The sequence below is a fragment of the Ictidomys tridecemlineatus genome, chromosome 5 (genome assembly GCF_052094955.1).
Source record: "Ictidomys tridecemlineatus isolate mIctTri1 chromosome 5, mIctTri1.hap1, whole genome shotgun sequence".
Classification (NCBI taxonomy): Eukaryota; Metazoa; Chordata; class Mammalia; order Rodentia; family Sciuridae; genus Ictidomys; species Ictidomys tridecemlineatus.
The window spans coordinates 136,082,457-136,110,382 of NC_135481.1; the positions used below are offsets into that span (position 1 = coordinate 136,082,457).

General features: G+C 37.2%; 1 protein-coding gene and 1 non-coding gene across 3 annotated transcripts in view; one reads left to right on the plus strand and one right to left on the minus strand.

The window, feature by feature from the left end:
• Positions 1–27,926, plus strand: part of Ap3s2 (adaptor related protein complex 3 subunit sigma 2) — a 51,557-nt gene that overhangs the window by 6,907 nt on the left and 16,724 nt on the right. For both annotated transcript variants that reach the window (XM_040276279.2, XM_005320143.5), the window contains exon 4: positions 9,154–9,225. In XM_040276279.2, coding sequence (XP_040132213.1) covers positions 9,154–9,225 — 72 coding nt within the window. The remainder of the gene's footprint in view (positions 1–9,153; positions 9,226–27,926) is intronic.
• Positions 3,737–3,809, minus strand: Trnaa-agc (transfer RNA alanine (anticodon AGC)). The gene has a single exon. It is a non-coding gene; the product is annotated as a tRNA-Ala (tRNA).

The window sequence follows — 27,926 nt, forward strand, 5'->3', positions numbered from 1 at the left end:
ATCTATAGGTATTTATGAAAACAAGAGTATCTCATACATTTACTCCAATTTTACAAAAGCAAATGATAAAAGAAATAGAAAGCTGGGCATGGTTGTGTGCACCAATAGCCCCAGCTACTTGGAAGGCTAAATGGAGGGGGATGGTTTGAGACTGGCCTGGGCAACACAGAGAGACTCTCTCTCTCTCTCTCTCTCTCTCTCTCTCTCTCTCTCTCTCTCTCTCTCTCTCTCTCTCTCTCTCACAAACACACACACACACACCCCTGATAAAAAAGAAATCATTTTGAAAAAACAGAAGAACATAATGAATGATATGAGCAAAATGGCAGAATATGAGATAAATCCATTAAGATTGAATTTCCTATTTCTATGAAAATGGAAAAAATTTGTAATACTTTTATTACAATAGTATTTAAGCATTAGACTACTACTGATGACAGTAGTCTCAGAGGTACTAATCAGTATATCAGATGGGAAATCAAGAATTGTTCCATCAGAAGGTCTTAACCCAGTAAAGGGAAACCTTATTAAGGAAAATGAGTGACCAAGAAATGCAAAAGAATATTTTGAGAAAAAAAGGATGGTAATGGGGGATAGGCTTTATTATTAGGCTTTAGAATATGTAAGAGTTGGAGGTGAATTAATTAATTACCTAGACAATCCAAATCAACTGGAAACAATTAGAACCACTAATAGAGTTCAGTAAGATTGCAGGATGCAAGTTTAACTTACAGAAATTAGTAGTTTTCCCTTAGTAGTAAATTTGAAAATGTAATATTAAAGCAGCTTATTCACTGTTGCAAAAAGTTGGATAAGTTTGAAATGTAGAAAACGTGTAAGATATAAATGAAGAAGACTTAAAACTCAGCTAAAAATATGAAAAAAGAACAAAGTAAATGAAAATAATTACATTCCTTTCCTGTTGAGAAAGCTTTAAAATGTTGGTGTTTCCGGATTATAAATTTGTGAAAACCCAATCAGAATCCTAGTAAGATTGTTATTCTTAAATTAATTTTATTGTGAGATATATATGTAGAAAAGTAAAGATATACCTATACAGTTGTATAGTTTAAAGAATGCTAATAAAATATGCTAATAAAATATACATCTATGTTCCTGTCTGTATAGAATATTACTAGTACCTTGAAATCTCCTGTATATCCCTACTCAGTCTAATTCCCTTCCCTGTTTAGATTCCTCCTCAAATTCTATTTTATTTGTTGTTTGTTTGCTTGCTTGTTTCGCAGTCTTGGGATTGAATCCAGGGGTGCTCTACTGTTGAGCTACACCTCCAGCCCTTTTAATTTTTTATTTTTACACAGGGTCTTGCTTGGTTGCCCATGCTGGCTTCAAACTTGCCATCTTCCTGACTCAGTTTTCTGAGTAGCTGAGATTACAGGAGTGTACCACTGTGCTTGCCTCCTCATATTCCTGAGTTGATGATTATTCTTTTGCTTCTTTTTATGGTTTTATGATGTGAAGAATATCCCTAAGTGATATTTTGCTTGGTCTGGCAAAACCAGATGTCAAGCACAGACTTAGCTGTGTAAGAAAAGAGCAATTGCTTTCACAAGATCATGTCTGTGTTCCAGTTTGGCTTCAGTGTCCTTTGACAGTTTATAGAGCTTCTTTGGGAAAAGTCAGAGGGCAAGGTCATGTAAGTGAGCCCAGGAAAACCTACTGCCTACTACAGATTCTGGTGTTCATCAGAAACATGGACTTCACATTTTCTGCTTCTGAGTTTGTCATGACTTACCTCTGTATTTTAAGAGTAGGTCAAAGCAGAACATTGTGGTAGGGATAAAATGAATGTTCTCAACTGAACCAGTCAGCAGAATGCTTAGGGAAACAAGCACTACATACTTTGCAGTTTCTTTTTTTTTTTTTTTTAATTTTTTTTCAGAATTAGGAATGGAACCCAGGGTCTCATACATATTAAGCAAGCACTCTTACCACTGAATGCTTTTTAGCATGTTTTTTAAAAATAACATTTTTAAAAAATGTTCTATTAAGACAGGATCTTGCTGAGTTACTCAGACTGGCCTGTGTCATGCAATCTTTCTGCTTCAGCCTCCCAAATAGCTGCGATTACAAGCATGGACTACCATACTTGGCTTGATTGATTTCATTTTACTATTTCTTTAAATTAATATTTCTCTAATTCTTTATGCATATTATTTTCCTATTCACACCAGAACAGAATATCAGAATCAAAGAGAATTAATATTTCTAGTTATAATATATTACTAGATAGCTGTTCAGAAAGGCTATTAATTTATAATACCTCCAGCACTATATAAGTTTGTGTTCTGTCCTAGCTCCAACACTGAAGTATGTCATTTTAAATGTCTACTCAGAGATAGGCATACCTCACAAATAGTTGAGTTTTTATTAGTCATGCTTAGTTTTTTTGTTTGTTTGTTTGGTTGGTTTTTTTAATATTTATTTTTTAGGTGTAGATGGATATAACACAATGCCTTTATTTTTATGTGGTGTTGAGGATTAAACCCGGGTCCCACCTGTGCTAGACAAGTGCTCTACCACTGAGCCACAAACGTAGCCCCATGCTTAATTTTTCAATGTGTACTCTTACATTGTTCTTTTCATGTCAGCCTTCTATGATATAATTGAACCACTCGTCCACTGAAGTCTAGATCCTGGTTTGTAATATTGTTTTTCATTTATTCTAGGAATGAACATTTATCACACTTCAATAACTCTAAAATCAGGCTGTGTATTACTGTAGATGACATCTAATGACTATAATTGGCAGCATTTTTTCTGTTAACACATAAAACAGTGGTTTGCCTTATAATCAATGAAAAAGTAATTCTTTTTGCATTTCGGTTTAACACTAACTTAGCTTAGTGATAGAGTGTGCATGAGGCTCTCAGTTTAATCTCTAGCCACCCACGAAATATGCAAACTTATTTAAAATTTTTTTTTCAAATTAATTTTTTTGAACTGTTATGGTAAATGTAAATAATCCATTTTTATCTCCCTTTGTTGAAGAAACTTTAATATATAATTTATTAAGTTTATAGTGAAATCCAGATTCTCTATCACAGCCTGTAAAGCCTGATGTGGTCTGGCTCCTTTGTCTTTCTGACTTCACCATATACATTTTGTCCATTCCCGTACTCTAGCCTCATGCTCTTCTTCAAACTCAAGAATTTTTTTGCCTCAGGGCTTTCTTATTCTTTCTGTCCACTAGCATGCTTTTGTCTAGGTTCTTTAATTATTGAGCAATCTCTTTGAATGACTGCTTTTTATTTATCATGGCCCAGTACTAATGTTAATCCTTTTTTTTTTTTTTAAAGAGAGAGTGAGAGAGGAGAGAGAGAGAGAGAGAGAGAGAGAGAGAGAGAGAGAGAGAGAGAGAGAGAGAGAGAGAATTTTTAATATTTATTTTTTTTTAGTTCTCGGCGGACACAACATCTTTGTTGGTATGTGGTGCTGAGGATCGAACCCGGGCCGCACGCATGCCAGGCAAGCGTGCTACCGCTTGAGCCACATCCCCAGCCCTAATGTTAATCCTTATAGTGAATTTTTGGCACTCTGTCTCAAAGTGTAACTCCCATTCCACACATTCTATTTACTTTCTTTAAAGACTTTTTTTTTTTTTTTTTTTTGATAACAGGGATTGAACCCAGAGACTCTTAATCAAAGTTCCTTTTTTTTTTTTTTTAATTAGTTGTAGATGGACACAGTACCTTTATTTTGTTTATTTAGTTTTATGTGTTGCTGGGGATTGAACCCAGGGCCTCACACATGCTAGGCAAGCATTCTACCACTGAACTACAATCACAGCACCCCTCAAAGTACTTTTGACAAATAGAAAAGATCTGATTTCTTTGCCTCCTGTTTTTCCATACCCAGAATATAAGCCAGATGAAAACATGACTTATTCATTGTGGTTTCCCCAGAGTAGAATGGGATGTGCCCAGAATGTGTAATCATTCCCCAAACAGTGCTTGATAGACTTTGAATATATAGTCTGATTAAGTTTTTACTCTTAGCTTTGTTCTACTGAGTTATGTTTTTCTTTCTACACTAATTTCACCTTGTTTTATTTATTATTGTAAATATAGGTTCACATACCTAGCAAAATAATTTATTCCTCTTGGATACAGTTTTTTATTACTATATTCCCTGGTATTTATAACCGTTTGTTCATCTGTACACATTATTATATAATTTGTAAAGGTATCAAAAGTCCCTGTTGGATTTGTAATTAGAAGTGAATTAAATGCAGCATTACTCTCAATTTATTCACTTTTTCTTTTGAATCTTGCATTGAAGCTTCATTGTTTTTATTCAGAACAGGTCCTAATATCACATGATTATTCTCAAATTTTAGGATGGTGAGCTTTTATTATTATTTTCACAGACATTTCTTCACCACCATGTAACTTTTCTTTTAATTCATAATTAGTTACTATTCATTACTTACATCTCAGTATAGTTGAAATTATCTACTTTGCACTTACCTCTTCTACTTCTTCAATAGTTAATTATTATCTTCCTGTCATAATTGGTTCTTTTTTTTTTTGTATCAGGGATTGAACTCAGGAATGTTTAATCACTGAGCCACACCTTCATTTTTATATTTTATTTTATTTTGAGATAGGGTCTCACTAAGGTGTTTAGGGCCTCACTAAATTGCTGAGGCTGGCTTTGAACTTGGAATCCTCCTGCTTCAGCCTCCTGAGCCACTGGGATTAGAGGTGTGTACCAGGCCCAGCTTCCTGTCACAATTGGGACAAAATTGTAAACCATTTTTTTCCAATTTTAAAAATATGTATTATTAATCTGTTAAACACAAATCAGATTTCTTTTCATATATTCTGAGATATGGATCTAATTTAATTTATATTCTGTCCATGCCTTTATCCAGTTTCTTCAGTAATGATTGTAAGTTATTCAATCTCCCATTGTTTTGCTACTCCTAATTAAAGTTAATTTCTATATAAATTTAAGCCTGTTTCTAGAATTTCAAGCATTTTTAAAATACCTTTATTTTACTTATTTATTATATGTGATGTTGAGGATCGCACCCAGTGCATCACACATGGTAGGCAAGCACCTGCCAGTGAGCTACAACTCCAGCCCTCAAGTATATTATTTTGTTTTTATTTTGAGTTTTTAAAGTTACACGGATGGTATATGAATAGTTCTTGCTGTAAAGATTCAAACAGCTCATCTTATTAGGTAGAATGGAAAAGTTCTCACCCTTAGTATTCATCCTTTTTTTATACACCATTCTCCTTGTGAAGGTAATTACTACTAAGTTTTTTAATGCACAAATACACATGTACTCTCTATATATTACATATTTTTAAATAAAAAGTAATCATACTGTATGCATAGTTCTACAGTTTGTTTTTTATCACATTAATAAGTCTCAGAGCTTTTCTACATTTATGCATTCTTTTTAATGTGCATGATTTCCCATAATATGGATGTATCATCATATTTTATTTAGAACCCTACTTGTGGGCATCTAGGATTTTCCCAGTTTCTATTGCAAGTGATACTGCAGTGACATCCTGCACATATATCTCTGTGCACATGTATTAATTTCCTTAGAATAGATTCCTAAAATTGTAATCATTGCTTTAATAAGGGAGTGATTTTTAGTTTTAGTTTTTGTAACTTTTAATTTTATTTTGCAATGCTGAGACTCAAACCTAGGGCCTTGATGCATATTGATCAGTATTCTACTGTTGAGCCACAGCCCAGATGGGCTTTCCAAGTTGTCAAATATTGCCACATTACCTCCTAAAAAGGGATTTGCCTTTGATATGCTTACTAATGGATTATAATGTGCTTGTTTCCCCATAAACTCACAGACTTTTTTGAATTTTAAGAATAATTTCAATTTTTTGCCTGATGGGTGAAAACAGTGTCAATTCCTTGTTTTTTCTAAAACTTTGCTGAATACTAGTGAGACTGTGTATCTTTTTGTATTTACTGGCCATTGGAATTTGAAAATGTCTGACTGCACCATTTATCCACTTATCTATGGCTCATTAGTTTTATTCATTTGTGTGTATTGGGTTTTTTCCTCTAACTTCATGGATCTAAATCATTTTTTTGTTACATTTATTACAGATATTTTCTTCAATCTATTGGTTTTTTAACTTTATGGAGTTAAATCTCTTGATCTTTTGACTTACAGCTCCTACATTATAAAAATGTTCTCCAGTAGTTTTGCCATTGCTTGTTGTTTTAAAAAAAATATTTTTATTATCATTACTGCCCAGCTTATTTGTGCTGGATTATGTGCCGAAGGTAAGATCTTCCAAAGAGTATCTACATAACCTTTCTTGTTTAGGAGGTGGAAATAACTAAACAAACCTGCAGATATAAAAAATTGTACATACAGTAGTTGTCCTATCATATCTTCAGAGGATTGGTTCTGCTTATAAAGTGGCATACCATTTGCATTTAACCCCTACCCACACCCTTCCATATACTTTAAATCACTCATAGATTACATACAATATCTAGTGGAGGGTAATGCTGTGTAAGTAGTTGTTATAATGTATTGTTGAGGGAATAACAATAAGAAAAAGCCTGAACACATTCAGTACACAGGTTTTTTGTTTTTTTGTTTTTCCATCCACAGTTAGTTGAATTTGCTGATAGGGAACCTGTAAATACAGAAGGCTGACTATGTGAGAGTTTATTTTACTTGTAGCTTTTATATATTTGCAAAGTAGATTACCCCAAGGAAGCAACAGAGGGCTTCTTAGCCCAAGGAAGCAGCTGACAAGGAAAACTGACAGCCTACCTGATAACGTGTTACAGAGTACCAAAAGGAGATAGAGCTTGCAGCATAATCTCAACAGGGGTGTGGGTGTGGAGTGAACAGAGAAAGCTGTTTGGGAACCAGTTAGATCCCTAAGCCCTATAGACATTTCCAGTTGTCTGGGCAATTACCTTGCCCCAAGTATGAGACTAGAGGTTTAATTCTTACAGAGGGTTAAAGAAAGTGTCTCTGGGGACTGGGGCTTGTAGCTGAGTGGCAGAGTGCTTGCCTAGTGAGGCACTGGTTTTGATCCTTAACACCACATAAAAATAAACAAATAAAGGCATTCTGTCCATCTATAAATACTAAAAAAAGGAAGTTCTCTGGTTTAGGGGATACTAGGTATAATCAGTAATGCAAATCAGAGGGATTAAATGAATATATGCCTCTGATACTAACTTTCCAGCTCTTTTCCTCCATTGGCTCCCAAATTTCTAGCAGCCAGAGCTTTGCTCTCCAGGCAGAAAATAGAAAGAATTCACTGAAGAATTTGACCAATCTAAGCAAAAATTTTAAATGTTTGGGGAGTGATCAGCAAGTTTGGGGAGTGGTCAGCAAGTAGCATGATTGTACAGCATTTCCAATCTGCTTTTTGTTTTTATGAATGGAAAAAAAAAGTTGATTAGAGGAAGATATGTGAAATGGAAGAAAGAGATGAAATGAACAAATAGTAAGAAAGCAACTTAGAAAAAGTGGACACCATTCACAGAAAGGAAAGTAAAATGGTAAAATGAACAAAACCTACAGAGAAATATGACAGACAAAAATGAATGCTAAATAAATGAAAACAGAACAAAATGTTCTCTGAGAGGAAATGGAAAAGAAATAAGAACCTACCTCAGTTAAGTGTTAGAAAATCAAGTTAAATAACTTGAATGGACAGAGATAGAAAATAGAGGTGGAAAAATAAACAAAACAAAAACAAAAATCCAGAAGACTGAGCACTGGTTAGCAATCCCAGGGCAGGACTTAAAAAGCTTCTCTGTTCCCTGCATCTTGATATCAAGAGTCACCAAGGAAAATACAACTGTTGAGCATTGGATGTAACCATACCTTTCATGGAGAAGAGACAGAGCAAGATCAACCCCAGCAGTGTGCATTAGGCCCTAGTGGATCTCCCTAATAGCCACCACAGGACAGTTTGCCTATGTCACCTACCTTGGGCCACAGCAGAAGGACATTCCTGATTTGGGTCAGTTGGAGGCCTCAAGTAAGACCTGTTTTCATGCAGCACTGAACAACTAATGACATTGCTGACTACAAGGCTATTGAAATTAGGTTATTCTCTGAGAGAGAAATCAGAAAGTAAGGAAGGACTGAGGATGTAGCTTAGTGGTAGCCTACAATGTGTAAGAGCTATGTTTGTTCCCTAGCACTACCATCAAAAAAAAAAAAGTTAAGGTATCTGGATAGTAATCACATGATTATTTTCATTCTGAAAATTAATTAAGACGTGCCTTTATCATTTGAACACTTTTATGTTATACTAAAAAGTTAAATTAAAAAATAGCCAGGTATGGTGGTGCATGCCTGTCATCCCAGCAACTTGGGAGGCTGAAAGCAGGAGCATTGCAAGTTCAAAGCCAGCCTCCACAACTTAATGAGGCCATCTCAAAAAATAGAAAGGGCTGGGGATGTGGCTCAATAGTTGAGCACCCCTGGGTTCAATCCCTGGTAATAACCACAACAAAGTGAAAAGTAGTGTAAAAGTTAAATGTGAATATTGTTGATTCATCAAAAGATATTTTAAAGTTAATATTAATTAAAAGGAACAGACAACTATTGTTAACGTGGCAATAATGAAAATATTTTTGAAGAGGTGTACACTGAGGCTTAGGAAAAGGACATGGGGGGCTGGGGATGTGGCTCTCAAGCGGTAGCGCGCTCGCCTGGCGTGCGTGCGGCCCGGGTTCGATCCTCAGCACCACATACAAACAAAGATGTTATGTCCGCCGATAACTGAAAAATAAATATTAAAATTCTCTCTCTCCCCTCTCTCTCTCCCTCTCTCTTTAAAAAAAAAAAAAGAAGGACATGGAATTATAAATAGTTGATATTTTAACTTGTTATTATTTTATGCAATTAGCATCTTATAATAAAAAGGAAAGAATGCCACATGTGTTTGCTTGGTTGTACTATTATACCAAAAATAAGGTTTTCCTGTCTTAGGTTGTCCCCCTGAATTGGGATAAATACGTACAGCTAATTGTGGAAACAAAAGAGAGGATTTCTTTGTTTTTGAGATTTATCGTTATGCTCCTTTTATTTTGAAATGTAATATTTATATTAATTTGTGAATATGTTCTCATTTCTGTTCTTTATTTCTCCTTGTTTTCTAGGTTTTTGTGGAGACTTTGGATAAGTGTTTTGAAAATGTTTGTGAATTGGATTTGATCTTCCATATGGATAAGGTATATTCTCTCTCAAACCAGGGTTACTGAAAAACTGTGAGCCTATAGCATTTTTAGCCACCTTTACATCTTCATGTTCTTTCTCTTGGTTTTACTCTGATATAGTCCTATGATCTATTTATGTTTAATAACTTTGGTTTAGGGCTTTTTTTTTTCTAAGATCTATCAATTGTTTTAACATCTATAAGATTATCACTGGGCCTATATTGTGGTTCATCTGTTATAAGCTTCTTGGTGTAGGGCAGTGATAACTCTAGAGTAAGTGGCCACTTAAGATACATAGTTTTGGGGCTGGGGATGTGGCTCAAGCGGTAGCGCGCTCCCCTGGCATGTGTGCGGCCCAGGTTCGATCCTCAGCACCACATACCAACAAAGATGTTGTGTCCGCCGAGAACTAAAAAATAAATATTAAAAATTCTCTCTCCCTCTCTCTCTCTCTCCTCTCTCACTCTCTCTTTAAAAAAAAAAGATACATAGTTTTATATTGCTTATAAAATAAGTTTCATAGGCATTAACCAGTGATAATGAATCTTTGGAATAATTATAATACCAGCGCTTTGACTTAGTAAAATTTATATCTTTCCTAAGGGGTAGTGTAGTAACTAATATACCTGTACATAATTTGAGGTCAGGTGATACTCTGTAGGAAAGCACACTCAGAGTCAGAATTCAGAACAAGTAGTGTTCTTAGATTTTTTTTCTAGCATAACTGGGACATGGCCTGTGTCCTAGCATGCCAAGTTAAACATAGATGATAGCCAGCAAGGGGATAGAAACATTATTTCATCCAGCTGGGCATGTGCTGTCCCTAGTGCTGTTTGTTGATAAATTAGCTAATTGTTGTCACTGTGGTTCATGGCCCTTGGAGCAAGTTAGAACTTTGGGGAAACTACTGCTCATTGGCCATGATCCTTTATTAATCTGTTTTCATCATGACAGAGCAGTTTTGAGGTCCATCTTTGGTAGCAGCTGCCATCTGGGGGAAATCTCTTGTTTTCCAATAGGATCTTCTTAAGTCTCAGTTGAGTCGACCAGGCTTTGCAGATGCCACTTTTGGGGCTGTTGCAGTCAGTGGGTTCTTGTTTGGATGTTGGAAAGGAGTAAAGTTTTCTTTGAACATTCAGCTTGACTCTGGCTTCAGCTTCAGCTTTATCAGCAACTTGGTGCAGGAGAATCATGGAATCCTATTCCTTAGATAGACCTTACTTGGAACTCTGAGAGTTTGCAAGGTATCCAGAGCTCACTGATACTTTTGAGCATTTGAAAGGATCTTGGAAATTTCAGAAATCTCTTGGCCCTTTCTCTTTGCAAATACTAGAATTATTTTGTGCTTGTCAGTTATTACATGTGCTACAATGTTGTACACTCTCTTAAGGAGAGCAAATAGTCCAAATCTAGTTCTCTTCTATACTAGTGACAGAAAAAAAAAAAGATTAATATTAAGAAACTTGAGAATATGAGGGGAATGGAGCAGTGTCTCCATATGCCTTGTCATTATTATTTTAAAACACCATTAAAATGTAAAATGGGGCTAGGATTTTTAGGCTCTGCAGTAGAGCACTTGCCTAGCATGGTGAAGTACTGGGTTTGATTCTCAGAACCACGAATAAATAAATAAATAAAATAAAGGTCCATTGACAACTAAAAAAAATTTTTTTTTTGTAAAATATGATGTATTACCTTGATGGTTAGCACCCGGTGTGCAAAGTGAGTTTCTTTGTGGATACTACCTGATGTTTATTAAGCCAGAGATGCATTTCTTCAATATCTCGAGCAAAGATTAAGGGATAGATTTTACTGGGTGAAGGGAAATTTTTCCAATCAAGAGAAGAGAAGGTATAGATCCCTCATCCTCCCATTGTCCCCCTGGATGTTTGTTGGGGCTAGTTTCTGCTGGAGTGGCTCCTCCTTGCCCTCTACCCCAGTGTTCTTTCTTTGTCAGGCAACTGTAGGGAGTACAGAGATACACAAAGTTCTAAAGACTCCAGACAGTCTGCATTTGTATATCAGTTGTTTATAGAAGTTTGAGATGCTAGATACCTAAAAACTTGGGGACTTATGGGTTGATACACCTTGAGGAGACAGTGGTAGGTATTATGGAAAGTTGAACTTGAGTGTAGCCCCTCTCATTTGGAAGAGAGAGAGCCCCCCATTCCAACCTCGTTCATGAGAATGCATTCAAGGTAACTTTCAGAATTACAAAATACTGTTTTATGTCTTAACTCCTTTGCTTGATGTTGGTTATAAGAATCCAATTTGTCATGAGTAGCCTTAGAAGGTTCTATTTCATTCTGCATAGGATTCCATTATATGAATATACTATAATTTATTTATTCATTGTGTGCTTTAGATTGTGTATGAAATATTCTGGCATGAATATTATTAAAAGTTTATGATATCATACATTTTACTTGTAACAGTTATAACTCTTGATAATGGAATTGGTGGGTCATAGGTGAGGTCCCTAAGGAGAAGAAGGGGAAGCACAAGAGGCCTAAGACCTGATAAGCCTCAATGTAAGCCATAGTACCTGCCCCTTTATTAGGTATTTCCAGACTTTTCCAGAGTGCTTTTATTAATTTATATTCCCACCAATGGGCTGAGTGTTCCCATGCCTCCATATCCTTACCCGAAATTTATTCTCAGTGTGGTCATCATCAGAACCATTAATCAGATATTTCTAGGTCTTTCTCCTTCAGGACATATGGTAGAATTAGAATTCTGTGCCCTCTTAAATTAACTATAGCTATGTGATTTGTTTTAGCCACCAAAAATGTGAATTTAGCTAAGGATATGTGAGTGAAAATGATGCATGTCACTTCTAAGAAAAACTTTTAAGAGCTGTACACAAGTTTACCTTGTTTTTCTGCATTGGTAATCATTGGTAAGCATGGCCACAGAAGCTTCCTCTGTCTTGGTCCTGAGTGAGGGTGAAGGAGAGTGAGTGCCCCCAAGTGGACAATTTTGATCAGTGTAGTAGATGTGTAGTGTATTGCATTGTGACATGCCTGGAATTTCTCTGATAATTCACAAAGATGAGCATTGTTTCTTATGTTTATTGGCTATTGGGAGATCCTTGTTGGTGAAGTATTTATTACCTTGGTCTTTGTTCATTTTTCTATTAGATTGTCTGTTTTAAAATTCTATTTGTAGAAGTTCTTTTTTTATTTATTCGTTTATTTATTTTTAATTGTAATTACCAGGGGTTGGACCCAGGGGTGCTTAACTATTGAGCTACATTCCCCTTTTTATTTTTTTATTTTGAGACAGGGTCACACTAAATTGTTTAGAGCCTTACTAAATTGCTGAGGCTGACTTTGAATTTGCGATCTTCCTGTCTTAGCATCTCAGGTTGATGAGATAATATGTGCCACCCTGTCCAGTCATAGAAATTCTTTTTATTTTTGTACCAGGGATTGAACCCAAGGGCATCTAACCACTGATCCACATTACTTTTTTTTTTTCTTCAATTTTGAGACTGGGTCTTGCCAAGTTGCGTAGGTCTTTGCTAAGTTGCTAAGGCTTTGATCTTGAGATCCTCCTGCCTCAGCCTCTCTACTAATTGTGATTGCGGGCATGTACCACTATGCTTAGCTCTTCTCTTATGTTTATAATATCATTCCCCTTCTGATGAACAGAAGTTCCTAATTTGAATTGGGGAAGAATTTATCAGTTTTTTTTAAGGGCTTTCATGTCTTGTTTGGGAAATCTTTTTCTTTCCCTATGGTTATAAAAATGTCTTTGGCGCTGGGGATGTAACTCAGTGGTAGAGCACTTACCTAACATGCGTGAGACCTTGGGTTTGAGCTCCAGTAATGCAAAAAATAAAACAACAACAACAAAAAACTTCTGTAAAATCTTTAAAATTGCAATTCACCTTGAGTAGATGGTAAGGTCCAATGTCACTTTCTTCCCTAATATAAACATCTGAGGATTCTAGCACCACCTTTTGAAAAGATCCTCCTTTCTCAGGGCTGAGGTTGTGGCTCAGTGTTAGAGCACTTGCCTAGCATGTGTGAGGCACTGGTTTCAATCCTCAGCACCATATAAAAATAAATAAATAAAATAAAGGTATTGTGTTCATCTACAACTAAAAAAATATTAAAAAATAAAGATTCTCCTTTCTCTCTAGTGCCACCTCTATAATGAAGTAAGAATCCATATCCATGTGGCTCTGTTTCTATATTCTATCCTGTTTTTCTAGTTCTATCCCATACCACACTGTCTTAATTGCTATAGTTTTTTAGGATGTTTTTAAAACTGTTGAGAGAGAAATTATACCCCATCTGATTCAAATGTTAAAAAAAAAAAAATCTTGAGAGAGGAAAACATATCCACTTTCTTCTTTCTTCTTCTTTAAGAGTAGCTTGGCTGTTCTTGTTCTTTCCTTTTTAGAGTCTGCTTATAAATGATCTACACACAACCCTGTTGGGAGTTTGATTGGAATTGCATCAAATCCGTGGAATGTTTAAGGAGAATTTACATTTTTACAGTATCAGATTTTAGCCATAGTATGGTATCTCTCTCCATTTCTTTAGGTCTTTGAAGTTTTTCAGTGAACATTTATAATTCTCTCCCCATAGAAGTTTTACATATGTTTTCATAAATTTTACCCTAGATATATGTGGGATTTATGTTATATTTTTCTTTTTTTTTGTGAGTGTGGTGCTTGTGATCAAACCCAAAGCCTCACATATACTAGGTAAGTGCTCTACCACTGAACCATACTCCCAATCCTAGATACCTGTTTTTTTGTGTTTTTTTTTAATATGATACTTGGAATCATTTTTATTTATTGGTGTTATATAGAAAATAACTTTGTTTTTATTTGTTGATATCAAAAACAGAGTTCATATTTCATGCTTACGCTCCTGACATTTTGCTTATTTCTTTCCAGTCCTTGTACCTATTCATCTTTTTTTTTTCTTTTCTTCCTTATTCTGCTGACTAGGATCTCCAGTGTTGTATTGAATAGAAGTGGGAATAGTGGGCATCATGTCTTATACCTTTTCAAAAAGAGCTTTCATCTTGTCACTGTGAAGCATAGTATTTGCTGTAGAGTTTTTGTAAATATTTTTTATCAGGTTAAGAAAAAAATTCCCTTCTCTTCCTGGTGGGTTTTTAATCTTGAAAGGATGTTAAATTTTATTAAAAGCTTTTTTTCCATCTCCTGAGGTAATCATGATTTTTTTGCCTCATTATTCTAATGCTGCTTTTTAAACATCTATGAGGATATCTGCTAAGACATAAAGTAATTCCAGTTCTATTTTTATTGGACATGGCTTTTAAAAGGAAATAAAAGGCCATAAAATGTTGCTTGTTCTCATATGTCTTATCTTCAAATAAGTTCCATAAAGTATTTTGCTGCTGCTGCAAATTTAGCTTACTGTTTATAAAACTGTTTATTTTTAGTTTATGTGGCACTGGGAAATGACTGTTCATATCTTCTTGGGTTTTGAAAAATGATGGTGCAAGGAGTCAGAATCTTCTCTTAGTCAGCTTTAAAATGTCCGAAGGTGTTTTTCAGCAGGTGATTTCCTTTTATGAGATTTCCAGCTTATCTTTGCCCTCATATAAAAGCAGTTGCTAATTCAGGTATGCCTTCTACTGATAATAGAACCTGTGTGTTGCATGTGCACACACATGTGTGGTTTTTAAATTTTTACTTATATATGCAGAAGACCTGTCATAAGACAATAGGAGTATCACTGTGAGCTCTATCTTTCTTAATTGAATACTCTCCCCACCTTAGGGTTGAAAGGTGGGAATCAATCCTTAGCCATAGGATATCTGCATTAACTAGTACTGGGTAACTGCCTATCACCTTATGTGGATGTGGCTAGAGTAGCAGGCCTATGTAAAAATCAAATAGGACCAAATTCTTGCTACTCTGGCAGGTTGCTTATTTCTCATCTTGTGCTTTGTCAGTTTCCTAAATTGTTTTTGTTAATTTTTTTTCACAGCTTTTATCTTCTTTTTTTCTTGTCTCTTCTTAACATGTATCATAATCTTACTTTTTCAACTGGTTTTTGAGGTGTTTTTGTTTTTCTCTTTTTACAAATCCCCAGATCACTCTGACCTCTCATAGACTACAGCTCTCCCTATGCATCTGTTGCACTCTCCTAACTGTAGTTTCATTTCCATATTTCATTCAAGATAAATTTCTTGACTGAGTGAGTGGTTTACCATTCAGTCTTTTGGTTCTCTTTCATCTATTCTCTTTCTAGAACTCTATAACCTGGTTTTCACTCCTGCCCAAAATTCTTGAATAATTTCCTAGTCATCAAATCCTATAGCTGTTTCCTGATCTTCATAATATGTTGTGTCTAATTATGCACTTGGGATATTTAACATTAATAAAACGTGTTTTCCAATATTAGTTTATATTAAAACTTCCCCAATTTTCCTGGTAATATTCTTTATATTCCATATTTTTTAAATCCCAGTTTTAATTATGATTCAAGTATTGCCTTTAGTTTTCACGTCTCTTGATTTCAATTGTGTCTAACAGATTTTATAACCTTATTCTCCATTCCTTTTTTTTTTGGACTCTACATACTAGAATTAGATTCATTTTCCTTATACTACCTTTGACCCCTTGGTCAGATATTCAAGGCTCTCCACAGTTTGTTCCTATCCTGTCTTGGCTTTATCTAGCATTGCTTCTTGCCAGATACTCTCTGCTTCTGCCAGGTCTTAATCACTTTTCTAATTCCTACCTCAGAACTCTTCCCAAATTTGACTTCACTTTTTTTTTTTTTAAGAGAGAGAGAATTTTTATTATTTATTTTATAGTTTTCAGTGGACACAACATCTTTATTTTATTATTATTATTATTTTTTTTATTGTTGGTCGTTCAAAACATTACACAGTTCTTAATACATCATCTTTCACAGTTTGATTCAAGCGGGTTATGAACTCCCAACTTTACCCCGTATACAGATTGCTGTTTCACATCAGTTACCCTTCCATTGATTGACATATTGCCTTTCTAGTGTCTGATGTATTCTGCTGTCTGTCCTATTCTCTACTATCCCCCCTCCCCTCCCCTCCCCTCCCCTCCCCTCCCCTCCCCTCCCCTCCCCTCCCCTCCCCTCCCCTCCCCTCCCCTCCCCTCCCCTCCCCTCCCCTCCCCTTTTCTCATCCCTGTTTAAGTGGCACTGGGGATCGAACCCAGCGCCCCGCGCATGCCAGGCAAACGCACTACGGCTGAGCCACATTCCCAGCCCAACTTCACATCTTTTCATATGCTGAATCCTGCCTATCATTCCAGCTCAGCTCAAATCCTACCACTCTAGAGCTTGTCCTCATCACCTAACCCATTGTGATCTTTTTGGACACTTGTATAGTAAAATTTATATCCCTATGAGACCCTAATTTATATGTTTGGATTTTTATCCTGCTTGATTACACTGTTATTTTTTTGTTGATGTTGTTTTTATCCTTGTATCCCTCACCAACTCTAACATAGTGTCTTTTATTAAGTGGGGCTACTCTTCAGGGGAGTGTTCCTGAAGAGTTCCCAGGATTCTAGCCCTATAAATTTATTTGCAATTTAAACTGTCAGAAGTTAAGGTCTTGATTTTATGGTCTTGGGATAGCCATCAACTCTTGACTTTGCTGTTTGGAATTTATCTTGCCCAGGGCAATTGATTGAGTTGGGTGTTGGTGTTAATTGTGGTAAATTGAATTTTGTTTGAAGAAAACTATGTGGATGGGCTGGGGATGTGGCTCAAGCGGTAGCGCGCTCGCCCGGCATGCGTGCGGCCCGGGTTCGATCCTCAGCACCACATACCAACAAAGATGTTGTGTCCGCCAAGAACTAAAAAATAAATATTAAAAAAAAAATTCTCTCTCTCTCTCTCTCCTCTCACTCTCTCTTTAAAAAAAAAAAAGAAAGAAAGAAAACTATGTGGATGACCTAATATTCTAATCTACCATTGTCTCAACAGTTAAGTGGGGGCTTGGAACTCAATTGGGCTTTCAAGATTTAGTCATCAAAAGTCACAATTCAATGGCTATGTGGAGGGGTTAGGCAGTATAGATATCAGTCTGTAGTGGGCTGTCTCTGGAGAGTAGGACCTATACTTCTGGGTAGACTTATCCAAGATAACCTTGTAGTATAGGATTAAAATCTCTGCAAAGTATTTTGCTGAAATGGGAAAATACCAAGCATTCCAAACTGTACTTGTGAGTGCTGAGATGAAGGATCACAAGCAGTAATAATGGATTGTATTCATCAGATGTCCCTTCTCAGGACAGATCTAGTGATAACAAGGCTCATTAATGCTCTCCACACCCTAGTGATTTTAAAACAAGTGACTTGATCCCTAGTCTCCAGAAATGGAAGAGTGAAGGACACATATTTTGTTTTTGATGAAGGTGGAGGAGTTGTTTTGGCCTAGAAGAAGAACAAGACATTCTGTTTGAGTTTCAGTTCTTGTAAAAGGTGCTGGTTGGCGTGTCTGACCATCCCTGACCACCTCTGTTTCTCTAATCCAAGAGAGAAGAGGGGAGCCGAAGCCAACCTTGTGTTTTGTGACATCTCCAGTCCTTCTCTGCTGATACTTGATAGATAAGAATGTTGTATCAGGATTGGGTTTTTTTGCTTAAGCATGAGGAAATTTACTATCTCATGCCCAAAGGCCAGCTAGAGGGGGGAGTTAAAGGATGATTGAGACAACAGTTTGATACTGTCTTCAAAGACCCAGATACCATGCCACCATCTGTTATCTTCACTCCTTCATGATGGCTACAGATGTTTATGTTTCAGAGGCCAGTATCTTATTCCCTCAGGACACCTAGAAATTAGAAATAATTTCCAAGATTTCTATAATTTATTTAAAAAGAAAAGATTGCTTCAAACTATACCTAATATCTCCCCAGTACACACTGTTGTTATTTCAACTTTGCTCAGCCTCCATGCAAACTCTCATTGGTTGCCTGCTACTTGAAATAACAGGGAGCCTCTTTGGTTTGTTTGGTTATTCTTTATTACTGGTTAAGAGCAGTAGGAAACCTAGTGTACACAAAACAGCAAAATTTGACTTAAAGCTATAAGTCAGGTGGCCTTTTCAATAAAATCTGGTGGTTGTCAAACCAGTCAAGAGCAAAGCTAATTACCAGCGGTATTGCTTCATGAGTTGCACATGAAATAAACTATATATCACGTTGGCTGCTGCTTTGTAAATGTCCTTTAAGGATGGAATTGAGATTCGATTCTATTGTTGCTCTTATTCCTTACATTACAGAAGAGGGTGAGCCGACTCTGAGACAAGGAGCAGAACTTCTTGAGCCCTAGTGAAAAACCCTATGCCAGGCATGATTTTTCTATCAGTCAGCCTAGACTCAATAATACATAACTTCAAAATCCCAATAGCTAGGGAAGTACAGTCCTACCTTGTCCCTAGGAGGGAGGATTTATATGTATCACTCATGTTTAGTGTCCACTGTGTTGTGTCTATTTAGTATAGTCACCTGGGAGTCCAGGCTGATGAAAGTCCTCCTCACCTTGTGTTTCTTTTTATATATATATACCTTTATTTCATTTATTTATTTTTATGTGGTGCTGAGGATTGAATCTAGGGCCTAGGACGTGCTAGGCAAGCCCTCTACCACTGAGCCTCAACCCCAGCCTTCTCACCTTATGTTTCTACCTGGGTACTTGTGTGTTGGCTCTCACAGTGATATAGCCCATCACCCATTTCAGTAGTCAGTTTAAGACAGATGACTATGCCCAAGGAGCTAGGGAAGTACAGACCTACCTTGTCCCCAGGAGGGAGGAAAACCTGGAATAGTTAGGTTGTGTGTGGGGTTTTTTTTTGTTGTTGTTGTTGTTTTTAGTTATACATGACAGAGGAATGTATCTTGACATATTATACATACATAGAATATAACTTCCCATTCTTATGGCTGTACATGATGTAGAGTTATACTGGTTGTGTATTCATATATGAACATAGGAAAGTTATATCCGATCCATTCTGTCTTTCCTATTCCTATTCCCCTCCCTTGCCTTCATTCCTCTTTGACTAATTCAGTGAACTTCGGTCACCCCCACTCCATTGTGTGTTAGTGTCTGCATATCAGAAAGAACATTTGGCCTTTGTTTTTTTGGGGGGAGGGTTAACTTATTTCAATTACCATGATAGTCTCCAGTTTCATCCATTTACTGGCAAAGGCCATAATTTCATTCTTCTTTATGGCTGAGTAATATTCCATTTTGTGTGTGTGTGTGTGTGTGTGTGTGTGTGTGTGTGTGTGTGTGACATTTCCTTTATCCACTCATCTGTTGAAGAGTGCCTAGGTTGGTTCCATAGTTTAGCTATTGTGGATTGAGCTGCTATAAACATTGATGTGGCCTTGTCACTATAGTATGCTGATTTTAATTCTTTTGGGTATATGCCTAGGAGTGGGGTAACTGGGTCAAATGGTAGTTCCACTGGAATAGTTTTGAATACTACTAATGACTGCCTCAGTTTTTTTCATATGTCCTTTCAGATGTTTGATTCAGTAACACTTTATAGGTGGGAACCTAGAAATTATAGTATTAACAAAAATAGAGGAATGCTCTTATAAGAAGGAGATGTGGTTGAATCTTAAGGAAAGGCATCTCTAACAGAATATTTAGTATTTATTTCTTACATACTTCCCATATGAATTTAAGGCTACTCAAAAAATTAAAATTCCCTGACATAATAAATTGTTTCCCTGTCTGAGGAAAGATCCTCTCTCTTCGTGTGGGCTTTGTACAAACCATCTCCCCTCACCTTTGGCTCTCCGACCTTGGTGAAGTACTGACTTCTGTTGAAAATGTTTTTGATTTTCCTCTCTGATTATCAGATAAAAAACAAACATTTATTAACCATTCACACTGCAAGAAGAGCATTGCTAAATATTGAGATACAAAAATAGTGAAGATAAAGATAAAATTAGTCTTTTAGACAGATTCCTTACCTGCAAAAAGCTCATAGTCGGACTAGAAAGATAGGTCACTTGGATCTCCCTTGGTCTCAGAGTAGTAACACCTTCCCACAACACCTTTGGGAAAGGCGCTGCAAACTGATTGTCTTATATGAAGGAGCTCTCATCATACACTGCTTTTATAGAAGTGTTTACAAGCACTGCCTTAGTCACATATGTATAGAATATCTGCATATTGCATTTTATATAGCCAAAGGGCATGTATATTATTTTTACAAAATGATATAATACCTAGCCACAACCTCTTTTATTTAATAATATTGATCAGAAGTGGAGAAAGAAAAATGGTATTTTGAAGAAATAGCTATTTTTGAGGCCAGGCTCAGAAATGGAGGAGGGTGGGGTAGATGATACCACACCTGCAGCTTTTTGCGGAGAATTTGGGGCCCTAGGTATGGGAGCATTCAGGCAGATCCTTGGCTGACTGCCTAGCCCCCCAGGTGTGACTTGCCACAGATAGCTGGAGAGAAAACACTGGCAATATAAGGTAGAAAATCAGTGCCAAGTGAGAAGAATAATGAAGGCTGCATGAATTCTGGTAGAAAATAAATCAAGGGAGGGGCTGGGGATGCTATTCAGTGGAAGAGCAGTTGCCTGGCTTTGATCCCCAGTACTGCAGAAAGCCGGGAGGGGAATCACAGAAAGGCAAATTAATGTTAATTGGCAGCTGCCAAGTGCCAGGCACTGTGCTGGGTACTTTGTTCTTAGTTATTTTTATAAGATAGGTGAAGGTATTTCTGTGAAACAGGTGAGAAAAGAACTTAAGCTAAAAGTACCTGAAATGTTAAAACCCATATTCTAAGCCACAGAATTAAGAATTTTAAAGCATGACTGTTAAGATAGATATATGTGTAAAAATGTATATGATTTGTCAACTTCTTTTTCCAAAAACCAAAATTTTAGGAGACAAAACAGTAGGAACAAAGGTTCAAGGTATGACAGAAGGTGGGAAGGATATGTGTGTGATGGGGATAAGGTCCACAAAGATTTGAAGCTGTACATAAAACCTAGCTAGACAGTGGATCTCCTGGCAGAAACACTGTTGGCATTTTGGGTAGTATGATTTCATTGAATTGCTGGTGTTTGGTATCCCTGGCCCCTCCTGCTAAATTTCAATGGGGCACCCACCTGATCCATTTTCAAAGACCCTCTAGGGTGGGAGTGGTACTGTCTTAGATTAAGTGAAGTGAGTTGGAACACTGAGTGTGAGAGTTTTGAAGAAGTAGACAACAGTGTGGAGAGCCTTGTCTCTGTGTTGATGAACACTTTCCAGGACCCATTTTCACAGAGCATTTCGGACGCTTCCTCATTCTTAAAACATTCTTTGTTCTTAGTTTCCGTGACATACATTCACTTGGTATTTTTTCTCTTTCTGACCATTCTTTCCGGCCTTCTGGGTTTCTTACCTTCTAAAGGGTTCCTTTCCTCTTTTCTTTTAGATACTTCCTTCTCAGGAAATCTACAATCCCATGACTTCACTTATCTGTTCGCTGGCTGACTCCTCAGTCAACCAGCAAAAATCACTACCATCTGAACTCACTGCACTTCATACTCCAAAATAGAACCTCTAACCCCTTCATCTCCAAACAGTTCTGGCTCACCCTTCAAGGAAGGTTTGTCTTTAGAAAGTGATTCTTGGCATTCACCTCCCATACATAGATAGAAGTAGGCAGACTTGTCTGGTTTCCCCAGCACTCATAACTTTTGTTATGGCATCTAGGGTTGTTTTTTGTTTGTTTGTTTGTTTGGTTTTTTTTGTTTGTTTATTTGCATGGTTAAGAGCACACACCCCAGAGCTTACGTGGCCAGGCTTGAATCCTGATTCTGCCACCTGTGAACTATATGACTTGTACCTTGTGTGTGATATAAAGTACTTAGAATGGTGCCTACACATAATATTTCATTATTGTGTTGGCTTTCCCCACTAGATAGAACTATGAAGATTGGGATTGGACGTCTTGTTCACCACCATATTTCTAGTTGTTTCCACCGTATTTTCAGTTGTCTTGTTAACCACCATATATCCACTAGTTGACACATACTGATCATTTAATTTCTGTTGAATTCATATGCCTATCCACTATTCTAGTTGCTAGGGAAACAGTTAATAAAACATCTTCATGAATCTTCCATATGGTGTAAGAGAGAAAATAAACATGATAAGTAGTGGTAACTTAGGGAAGAAAGCACAGTAAGATAAGGGTTTCTTGATGTTTTATATAGGGTATTCAGGGAAGGTGTCTAATTAGATAGCCTTTAAGCAGAAACCTAAACATAGAGAAGTAAGAAATATGTGGCTCTCCAGAGAACATTCCAGCTAGATAGCACAAAGTCCTTGAGAGGCAAGGAGTGTTTGAAAGACAGCAGGCAAGCCATTATGGCTGGATCTTAGTAAACAAGGTGGGAAGGAATAGAAGATAGGGGGAGAGAGAGGGAGGTCCCTATAGGTCATGGTTATAGAAGAAACTGGTAAGGGTCATTGACTGCAGAGGCAAACTAGAGAAGTTTAGGGACTAACTTTTCAAAAATGTTATAACATGCACATGTTGCCTGTGTGTCCTTTTGGGTTTTTTAGGCCCAGTGCACTGAAGAGTACAGGCATATCTCTTCCTCCTCCTTCTCCCTTCTCTCTATCTCCCTTCCTCTTTCAGCTTTATTGCCTAGCATAGCAAACAGTCAAATCACTCTCTGCTGCTGTAAAGCAAAGTCTGAAATTGGGGCCAATAAAATGATTGTTTACAGATTGTCCCTTCCCTGGCCTAGGACCTGTGATTAACTCCCAGAACACAGGTGGGGAGGGCCAAGGGAGTGTGTGCACAGTGAAGGTAACGGATCAGAGTCCGCTTCAGGACACATTTTGAATCTGAGTTGATAGTTGATAGATTTACATACTTGGTGAAAATAGTACACCACATTTACATCTTGGTCACTATTAAATCTTTGTCACTGCATGTTATCACTTCAAGAGTTAAGGTTCACATTCTGTAGAAAGTAAGTTGTTGAACCTTCTTTTGAAGTCAACCAGGGCTGAGAGGGATGCCAAGCTATCCTTCCTTATGACTCCCGATAGGGCTCAAGGGGAATCATACTGGCAAACTCTGGAGCTATTTCCTGGGTTTTGGAAAGTCAGTACATAAATGTGCCTCTTTGGATTTTCAGAAGACACATGCCTGAATTTACCCTATTGGTATTAGGTTTAATGTTGGTTATAGAAGTGATAGGGAAGGACTGTTCATCAGCCCTTGGGCTTTTCCTTCATATAGAACAAGTGGAAGTGTAGGCATATTCCCCATAGCTGCTAGCCCTTCTCTTTAGACAGTCACCCTTGATTATTCATCCACTTTGATTTAGGGTCACAAATGCACATCTGATTCTGACCCAGCCTAAAGACTGGAGCCTCTAAGAGTGTGTAGCACTTCTGCTTCTGAATGACCTGACACTGCTGTACACCAAATCACTCATGTCTCCTCCCTGCTCTACCTCAATTCCTGCCTGCCCCATTTGCCTACTTAACCCCCTCACCCATTTTCTTTCCTTAACTTCCTTACTTCTCAGAGAGATCATTTTTCTTCAAGGCATGAAATGTCATGGAGGCCTGCTTGGCTTTCTACTTCTAAGCAGTCACCAGACAACCTTGCTTTTCTTCGGTATTTTCTTCAGTTCCACTTCTTCTTCTGGATACTTGAATACAGGCACCTAACCCATGTACAGGATCTCTGGAATGTGGACCCTCCCGGCCCTCAGGTGCTTTGCTCTTGGACACACACCCTCAGGCCCATCAGCTTTTTCCCTCTGCTTTCCATATATCATGCCACTTCTCATTCTGAAACATCTTCTCTCCCCCATCAAGTTTTCTACCTCCGAGATCCAGCTCAGGCACCTTTGGCAAAGCCTTCTCTGAATTCCAATATTGTAGTTCTCCAAATTATTTGTCTTCTTGCTCATAGTCTAATGTTTTTAATCTGAATTCTTCCCAGTGGATTGTAAATTCCTTTGGAGCAACGTCTATATGTAACCCATTAATTAACCAAACACTACATAGTTTACATAGAGTTTACAACTCTTTTACATAGTTAGTTGATTGGGTGACTCATAATAGATATGTTTTCTCATTCTGTGAGTTTATTTTCAAAGTATTTTGGGGGTATAAACTTTGATTGGCATAGCTAGAGGCCTATTTGAAAAACTGATTCTAGTTAGATCTTGACTTTCAAGGTTATGACCTGTGCGTACTTAAGAGTCTCAGGGTAGTAGAACTTGCTCTTTGCCTTTGCTCCCTTGAGAGATGACCTATGGGTGGAAACAAGAGGAGTTGTGTGTTCCTTGCGTGAAGTAACTTTGTGGGCTTCCAACTTTACCAGATTCTAAGAAGGCTACCTTTGTAAAGACATTTTGGTTCCTCAGTTTTCTTCGGTTATAAAATCGGGATGTCATATTTCATCAATTCTTAGGCTTGTTCGGGGGATAACATTTATGATTTTAACATCTCAAATCAAAAATTGGCTTATCATAGTTTAATTGGCAGAATTTTCATTTCATAGTCATATGTAATGATATGTTTTACATAAATCAGTGAAGTCTTAGATTTGATGAAATATAGTAACACACCATTTTTGGTTATTTTGAGAGTTGGACTTAGTAAGTAATTGCTTAGGTCAATAAATGGTGAATTGTCTTTATTTTTACTTTTTTCCTACCAGTCTGTGTCCAAAATTGATCCCTTAAATCTACCCTTTACACACCTACCTAATAACATTTTAAAATGTGATCTTGATTGTCTACCTTCTTCCTTCCTACTTCCTCCTTCCTCGTTTAAATGATTCAAGGACTCTATGCTTCTGCCTGCAGTTATCTTAAGAGAGGGAAGATGCCCTACTTCTCTTTTCTTCCCCCACTTACTTGAAACTCTTACAAATGTTAAATGACATCAAGTGGTTGAGTGAACTGTGTTATGCAAGTGAATTTCCATGAGTATAGAAAAAAACTGTTGGGACCATCACCAGAAGGATGAAGCTAAGGCCCTCAACATCATATACTACAAGGCCTTCATGAGCTTTCCTAGCCTGCGTTTGTGTCCTCATCTTTTGCCATTTCCTGCTGTAAACTTTGTGCTTCAGCAATACTGAACTATTTGTATGATTTGTCATTAGGTAAGTTATAGTTTTGTAAGTTTTTGACCCAGGTTGAGATCAGGGAAGATCGAGGGAGGCCCCGGGGTTTTCCATGGGCAGTGATGTAGAAGGAACAGAGATTGTGGGGATTGTGGCAAAGGTTTGTGGATCCAGGCATTGTATTTAGAATTTCTTTCAATGGTCAAATACATTGTAATTTACTTATCTGTAAATTATTTGTTCAGATTGGGCAGAATGATAGAATCCCAGGGTAGAGGACAGGGCCATTTCCTCAGAGGACACAGATAAGTCCCAGGGATGGGAATGTTTGATGTGCATTGTAGCTCAGTACAGTTAAGAACTATCTGACAGTTATTGTGCTCAACATTGAAAAGGGTAGCTCAGAAATAGTAATGAGCTCTCTTTACCAAGGTGAATGATCTATCACATTAGTGAAGGATTTATTCCATTTTAAGAGTCACAGAATAGTTTTTAGCATTGAGAAGGAGGTTGGACAAGATGGCTTTGAGTATAACTTTCAAATTCATTAGCAGCTATCAAATACTTCCTATGTATCAGGCACGTAGTAGCTAAGTGCATTATATACTGTATAGTTTATTTCCTGCTTATCTTTTTTAATCCTTAGAGTAGGTCTCGTGCAGCTGGGGTTGTGGCTCAGTAGTAGAGCACTTGCCTTGCATATGTGAGGCACTGGGTTTGATTCTCAGCACCACATATAAATAAATGAATAAAATAAAGGTCTGTCAACAACAAAAAAAAAATTAAAAAAATAGGTCTTGTAACTAAGAACTCTGATTCTCCACATTTTCAGATGAAAAAACTGAGATTTAGAGATAGGAAGCCTCAGTTTCTCCAAGATCATACAGCTAATAAGTGACAGAGCCAGAATTCTGAGCCTGGACTCTCTGATTCCGGGCCTGCACTTTTTCTCCACCACGCTACATCACCTACAGTGTCCCCTCCTGCTTTAAAAGATCTAATTGGGGCCATGTTTTGTTAGCAGATAACCAACCAAGTCAAGGATAAAATTCAAGAGGACAAGGTCTGGATTGTTTTCTAAACTCAGTAGTGTTTGGCATTTGAATCTAGTTCTGCAAACAGGCAGGAGATGAGGGGAGATCTAGGGTAGACTAGAAAGAGAAGGTCCTGCTAGAACATTTTTTAAAAATAAAAATTAGGGAATGTAGTTCAGCAGTAGAGCACCTAGCATGTGCCCTGGGTTTGATCTATAGCATTAAAGAAAAAAAAATTACAGAGAACCTTAACTAATAATAGTTAATAGTTTTTCAGTTGGTTTGAAAAAAATAATAACATGCAGTGAGTGTACTTTGCTGCAGTCAGCTATATATATTCAATACTCAAAGAGCATAAAACATTAAACCACTGAGTGGTAATCCTTTATTAAAGAAGATTCCTAGAACATGAAGAATAATGAGATGCTGGGTAATTTACCATTCCCTTTGCCTGGACGCCTTTGCCAGTTAATTTCAACCACCCCCTATCCTGTCCCTGACCTAATAGAATATATTATACTTGGGTCATAGTACTTTTCACAGTCTTCTTTTTATTATAGTTGAATCTGTATATATTTTATCTCCCTTCCTTAATTCCACACCCTTTGAGAACAGGGTTCACATCTTATCTTTATTTCCTCCTCCCATCTCTTAACACTGATATTAAACATATTTGAAAATAGATGTTGTTACAGATTATGTTCTTTTGGTGAAAATGAATGAATGTCTTGACATCTGGAGAAAACTTGAAATATATGGTAAGAAGACCAGGGAAGATCATAAACAGTTCAGGAGAAGGTGAACCCTTGTAATCCAGTGACTGAGGAGGCTGAGGCAGGAGGGTCACAAGTTCAAGGTAAAACTCAGCAAATTAGTGAGACCTTGTCTCAAAATAAGAAGGGCTGGAGATGTAGCTCAGTGGTAAAACACCTCTGGGTTCAATCTCCTGTATCTCAAAATAAATGAATGAATAAATACAAAGCAAAACTTAGGCAGGTGCACACATGTAATCCTAGCATCTTGAGATGCTGAAGTAAAGGGACTGCAAGTTCAGAGCTATCCTCAGCAAAAGCGAGGTTCTAAGCAACTCAGACCCTGTCTCTACATAAAATACAAAATAGGACTGGGGATGTGGCTCAGTGGTTGAGTGCCCCTAAATTCAATTCCTGGTGCCCCCTAAAATAAAAAATTCTTTACAAAACAGGTTGCCTTCTTGGCCTGCTTTCTGTACTTTAGCAGGGATGCTTAAACTTAAAACCCCTCAAAACAGTCAAGAGTAGTTGTGATCTCTGCTAAAATGTCAACTCCTCTGATGAGACACCAATCTACTCTCACATCTCTGTGCTCTCCTCCCCACATACCTGAACACCTGCAACCTTTCAGTTTTCTTTTCTGGGTAGCTGTCACATAGAAAGGAAGAACATGTCTGGTATAGACTGAGGATTCAGTAGTGCTTAGGGGCAACTTTGGGGCTCCTGGAAGGTGTGAAAATCTCCTGAAAATCTTAAATCAGAGCTGCTGCTGCTTTAAAACAAAGACCTGATAAGCAGTTCTACTGTAAAAATACACAGAA